The sequence below is a fragment of the Ischnura elegans genome, chromosome 3 (assembly GCF_921293095.1).
Source record: "Ischnura elegans chromosome 3, ioIscEleg1.1, whole genome shotgun sequence".
NCBI classification, from domain to species: Eukaryota; Metazoa; Arthropoda; class Insecta; order Odonata; family Coenagrionidae; genus Ischnura; species Ischnura elegans.
The window spans coordinates 74,673,607-74,680,238 of record NC_060248.1 but is presented as its reverse complement, the minus strand read 5'-3'; the positions used below and the strand labels follow the sequence as shown (position 1 = coordinate 74,680,238).

General features: G+C 39.5%; 1 protein-coding gene across 1 annotated transcript; it reads left to right on the top strand.

The window, feature by feature from the left end:
• The first annotated feature begins 283 nt into the window (after positions 1-283).
• On the top strand, positions 284-6,169 carry LOC124155204. The gene is made up of 9 exons (XM_046528921.1): positions 284-1,361; positions 1,455-1,552; positions 2,598-2,814; positions 2,893-3,201; positions 3,335-3,442; positions 3,525-3,596; positions 3,687-3,916; positions 4,006-4,171; positions 4,255-6,169. Exons 1-9 carry the CDS (start codon positions 284-286, stop codon positions 4,404-4,406), a joined length of 2,430 nt encoding a protein of 809 aa, XP_046384877.1. The 3' UTR covers positions 4,407-6,169.
• Positions 6,170-6,632: the final 463 nt, after the last annotated feature.

Below are 6,632 nucleotides of genomic sequence, written 5' to 3'. Positions count from 1 at the left end.
TATGTGTAGTATTTCTACGTTAAAACTTTCGCGGGTACTCGTCATGTTGAGTTTTCTATTCAGAGTCCCTTGAGAAAGCGACCAGCGTTGACCACCTTCGGTCGGGAAACGTTGTGACCACATCTTGTGACTTGTGAATCTTAAGAATTGACGCGGCGACATAGCCCAAAAGTTTTTATTCATCGACGAGTACCCGCGAAATTTTTAACGAAGAAAAGTGCTCAAGTTTACAGAAACGTGAGAGAGTGAATATCGTGAACTGTTGACGTGAATTTCGGCGAGCATGGCTTCCAAAAAGTTCATGCCTTTGCAGCGGTCTATTAAAAAGCGCGCGAGTAGATTAGCTAAGAGACAGATTGATACTTTTTTTAGAAATCTTGATGGAGAGTGTGAAAACACTGGAATGGGATATGAAATAATTGGTGAACAATGTGAAAATGTTGGGAGAGTAGAGCGTAGCGATTTGGAGTCGGACGGGAATGCCAATCAGTTCATGGAGGGGGAAGATTGCAGTCCCCTCCAAAGTGATTTCGAGGGTTGTAGCTCCCCTAGCGCTACTCCAAGTGTCCCCGAGTCGGATGAAGATTCGATTTTTGGAGGTCATGGTTCTTCAGATCCAGTGTACCAAACTGAAGAGAATTGTGGCGAAAGAAGAGAATTATCTCTTCGCACTCAGTTAGCCCAGTGGAGTGTGGATTACGGGATAACTTTGGAGGCAACCTCTGCCTTACTAAAAATTCTGAAGCCTCTTCACCCTCACCTACCGAAAACCGCCGAATCATTACGTTTGACTAAGAAGCGCAAAGTCCCCGTCAAAAAGCTTGATAATGGCAGCTATGCTCATTTGGGGCTAATAAATGGGATCAAGAAATTTAGTAAGATCCGGGAATTGGAAGACGCGACAGTTTTATTTGATATTAGCTTTGACGGATTTCCCATTTACAAAAGTGCTTCCACTGAATGCTGGCCAATATTAGCCAGGTGTAATCAACTTGGTATTAGAGAGCCATTTCCTTTAGGAATATTTTATGGGGAAGGTAAGCCTAAGCCTTTAACGGAGTATCTCTCTGAATTTCTGAAAGAGGTAATAAGAGACCTGAAGAATGATAATGCCTTTGCATTTGGAAGACAGTGTCAATTAAAATTCAGATATATATGTGATGCACCCGCACGAGCATATATCAAGTGTATTGTGGGGCATAATTCTATTCATGGATGTGAAAGGTGTGAGCAGGAGGGCGAAAGTGTAGGGCATTTCACAATATACAGTAGTGTAGTTGGCCCATCAAGGACCAACAATTCTTTCCTGAATGGAGAAGACTTCTCTCATCATAAGGGAGACAGTCCTCTGAAAGACATTGGTACCAATTTCATTTCTGATATACCTCTTGATCCCATGCATTTAGTGGACCTTGGAACTCTGAGGAGATTTTTGAAATATATTCTGTTTGAAGGTAACGTTGTGGCCAGACTGTCAGCTGCCAACAGGCGCACTTTGGATGCCAACATTGAGGAAGTATCACCGTTTCTTCCTTGTGAATTCACTAGAAAAGTAAGGTCACTGCACTATTTTTCAAAATGGAAAGCAAGTGAATGTCGGCAGTTTCTGTTGTATGTAGGCCCAGTTGTTCTGTGCAGTGTGTTGAAGGCCAATGTCTTTAAATGTTTCTTGCTACTACATTCTGGAATTTTTATTGTGAGCAATGAGAAATTGATCTCATCCTTGGTAGATGATGCAGACGAATTTTTAAAACTATTTGTGTCGTACAGTGCAAAAATTTTAGGGAGCAAATTCTTGTCATACAATATTCACAGTCTGCTTCATCTATGTGGTGATGTGAAAAATCATGGGCCTCTCGCAAGATTTAGTGCATACCCTTTTGAGAGTAAGTTAGGGCACATTAAAAAACTTGTGCGGTCCTCTCATCTGCCACTCCAGCAAATATTTAAAAGGCTATGTGAGAAGCAAATATTTGGAAATAAAAGTAACGATCGTAGGAGACGAGGAGTTGTTGGTGAACATGAAGAAGGTCCAGTACCTGATGGAATGGATGTGACAGGCCAGTTTCACTCATATGAAGATGTACATTATATTCTAAAAGATCGTCATCCTGACAACTGTGTTTATTTGAATAGTGGGCGTTATGGATTAATTAGAAATATCGTAACTTGCAATGGTGGTCTCTTAACTGGTATCAGGATTGTTGCTCAGGAGTTCCAATCATTTTCAGACTTATATGTGTATCCTATTTCATCTGGGAAACTAGGAATATATAAAGTATCGAATCTCTCACATGAAACCAAAGTGTATGAACTGAGTGACATACTATGTAAAGCAATTCTAATGCCCTATGGAGAAGAACATGTGGCTTTCCCTCTACTTCATTCCTTCTAGATGAGATAACTTCCGTATTTTAGCATCGTTATAATGTTCAGGTGACTAATGGAAAGAAAGTGTCCCCTTAACCTGTATGTGTGTATTTCACTCAAAAACGGCTTATTTTAGAGTGAGAGTGAATTTTTTTTCGTACGTGGCAGTATTTATAGCGAATTTTATTAGGCTGTAAATGCATTTTAATCAGTCCTATCTCTTCCAGGGAAAATTTTGCGTGATTGACTTTTTACTTTGGTTCGATGATGCTGACCGAACAGCAAAAGTAAAACCCATGAGGGAGACTGCGGTTGTGCCGGAAAGGTGGCTTCTCCCAAATCATGAAAAATGCCACTGGCCACATGATTTCAGGGAGAGTATGCTAAGAGGGCCAGCAGACGTGTCATGGCCTACTTATGATGTAGAAGTGAGAGGCACCTACGGTAATTTCTAAGTAATTTCTCATGTGTTTCATTCTCTCAGGTTTCTTCTGTGTGTACTTATTCAACCTTTTCTTGCAGATTCGTATCCGAAAGCTAGGCTAAAATTGTCAAAAGCCTGCGATACTGACAATTTTGAGTCTGCTGCGGAGAATGAGGCAGCACTTATAAGGAAGAGGAGGAAGCCAACACGGTTTAGCCCTGATTCTCCTTCATCAACGGAGAGTGAAGAAGATAAGGAGATGGCATTCCCTCCTAAAACTACCAAAGAAAATGGAGACGTGAGGATGGAATTTATGAAAAAAGCACCTGAGAATCAGGGAATACCTTCTCCTCCTGAAATTCCTGTTCGTGTACCAATTCCTAAAAGCACGAATAGTCAGAGGCAAAGTATGAATCATTTTGATTATAATGGTCTACTCGTAAAACTTATTGAACTAGGATTTCTATGTCGTGCTACAAGTACTTTTCCATCAATAGCTCAAAAATGTTAGTGAAATGAAAATTTCAAATGATTGTTTAGCAGATGGAGAAACGCGCAGTGATGAGCTTACATCACCTGGACCATCTTGTAGAGGTCACCAGCATCATCCCTCGACAAAGCCATCTAGGGAAAGTCGTAAATGCATAGGTAATTTTTACGATTTAGAAATTTTATTACTTTAATACCATTTTTTCTAGTCTTACAGTGTAATTTGTTTTCCTTTTTTTAGAACCACCATCTGGCAGAAGCTTGGAGAATGTGCACCAAGAGAGCACAATGCAGTCCTCAGGGGCATCAGAAGGTGAGTAGCTACAAATCTGCACCCATTGTTATCAAATTCAATACTCAATTTTCCTTCTTGTTAACTTTTGGTATTTATCTTGGTTTGAAGGAATGAAAAGATGCCTTCAGAAAATATTGAAAAATCAGGAGGAGATAAAGACAACATTAAGAGCACATAGTGCCATACTAGAAAATATATGTGCTCATGTAGGAAGTGAGTCATCCGCAGAGAATTTTACAAAGCCCCAAGGGTGGCCCTCTGCGATGCCTCTCACAGATCATGAGGCCTTCGAAAAGTTTGAGTTTTTTCTGGGGAAGAAAGAAAACTTTGATTTTGTGGTACGTAGTCAGTCTAATAATGGTTAATGAACAAAATGTAATTTGAAGTTATACACAAGGTAAACTGAAACTATTTTTTTAAACTGCAGACAAAATACATTTCTTTGAAATGTTATAGCCCTAAGGGTTACGAGGAGATGAGTAGGAATATTTGCCGATACATAATTTCAAGGCAGTTGAAGGTGAAGTTGAACTGGAGGGGAACAGAACAGAAGAAAGGCGTTTGCAGCACGAAAACTGCTTCTGTTCTGACTGGTGTGTATTTTTTCTTTAACACAGATTATGCCTATAGACATGATCACTTTCTTTAAATTATTATGTATTTTCTTTCATTACAGATGCAGTACTTTTTAAGTACCCAGGCTCCGGCTCAAAAGCCATAGCCAAGGCAGTGAGCTCCTGGCTACGTAATAACCTCCCCTCAAGCAAAAAACGAGCCTTCGGAGACACTGGAAACATTGGCTCAGATGATGATTTGGGTCAAGAATAGAGATAGGTTGATGGGTTTCGCACCGGCTCAGGTCCTCCATTTCTCCTTCCAACGTTTCGACGGACAACTCGCCCAGCATCATCAGGGATTCAGGAATCCAATTCCAAATCCTCAAAGCCTCGGGGTATATGTATAGAATTCTGTGGATGAGGGCAGTTCAGTATCTCCTGATTGGCTTTAGTCCCCAGTTGTATAAGCCAATTAGGAGATGCTGAACCGCCCTCACCCACAGAATTCTGTATACATATATACCCCGAGGCTTTGAGGCAAGTGGGTGGCTGACACAGTGCCGTTAATACCTTGTCCTGTGCTTCCCTCTCCAGGTCCAGCTGCCGAGTCCCTGGTGACCAAAGACGACCTGCTATGACTCCTCAGCCTGCTGTTGGCCCATCTACACCCGAAGGAGAGGACAAACAGTAGCAGGGATCCTGGACAACGCAGCTCGTGACGTTCTGGGATACTACGTTAAGACAGTATATTCCTGGAACCAACAGCTGGCAGCCATCGAGAAGGCAGACGGATGAGCATAGAAACCTTATCTAATTCCTAATTCTTAAAACTAGCCTTCTCAAATCCAGCCCTTCCGGCATCGATCTGAATTTAACGTAGCCTTGATCTAATTTCATTACACTAAAAATTAAGTAAATTCATAAAAATGGGAATGAAAAAATTAATTTCAATAGACAATCATTAAATCAATATGGTAAAACTTTGTTTGTAAATTTTTAAATTGCTTAAAATCCTTGACCTGTGTTTATAACTTTACAATCATGTATTAAATCATTTGTTCTTAGCTTTTCTTCGCTGAAATAACTTTTACCTCAATTAAAATACCCATCTCATCACTTCAATTCCCATTTTAGTATTATCAGTAAAATCACTTTAGTTTAATCAGCTATATTTCCTTAGAATTGTCCTTTTACCCTCTCTATGATAAAGTGGAATCGTAATGCCTACCTTCTATAAACGTTTACTTAAATTTAAATAAAATCAAAATTAAATTAATATACCACTATGCAAATCTTTCCGCCCTTGAAGCAAATTTAAATATTAAAATCACACTAAATTATGTTGCTTAAAACAGTTTAAAAACTCATCCCTCATATGTAAATATCCTGCACTTTTATGCTTGAGTCTGTAATTTATTTTGATGACGGGCGCTATGTAAATAATTCTTAACTATGACGATGAAAATTCCACATGACGACTGCAAGTTTAATCTACTTCATAATATGTAAATATAACATCAGTGACCAAAGCTTGTTGGCTTCAATATGACTTGTGCTTATAAAATGTAATATAATGTATATTAATTCCAATTTCTGACATTCCATCACTGCAAACAAAGCATCACCACAAGACCGGATACACCAGCAATGCAAGGACACCAGGGTAAAAGCGAAAGACATCACCGCGAGCACTTCATCGACCAACAACAACATCAGCTTCATATGCACGGCGGTCTACGTGGGGTTTTGCCGGTTTCCCTCACGTCTCGGACGAATGTCGGACCAATAGCCATTCCGGAGGAAAAGAGTTCCAGAATACTGTCGCAATTGTTACCCACGATCACATCAAACTTGCACGCATGCAGCACCGCAATTATATTGGTTTTTTTGTATTATATATAGTTTTGTATTGTTCATAATATTTTACAGCGTTTATTGCAACCCTTAAATAAATTATGGACAATTACTTACTATTATCTTACTATGATGTTAGCTATGTATCTCTTTCGAAATATATTTGGTGTACTTCTCATAGCACATTTTTTTATTTGATTCTTCTCTAAAAAACAATTCATTGGTGGTACTGCTTTCCAGTGGCGCCAACTCCATGGGGCCTGAGGGGGCCCGAGCCCCCCCAAAAATTCGTTCAGATGTGAGGAAAAAATGTGCCACGCTTGTCGATTTTCCCCTGAGTGTCCAGATATCGACATTCGAGTGATCAGGGCTCTAATGTTGATCATATGACTCTTCTAAAATGCTTAAAAACTTAAAATTCACTACTTACCTATCCCAATGAAGTGGAATGAGTGCATTAATAATGCACATTCAATATACCTAAAATGGGTAGGAAAAAAAGTGCATTCACAATGCACATTCAATGTACCTAAAATGCACAGACAAAAATGTGCATTCACAATGTGCATTTAATGTACCTAAAATGCGCAGACAAAAATGTGCATTTACAATGCACATATAATGTGCATTTAAGGTGGGGACT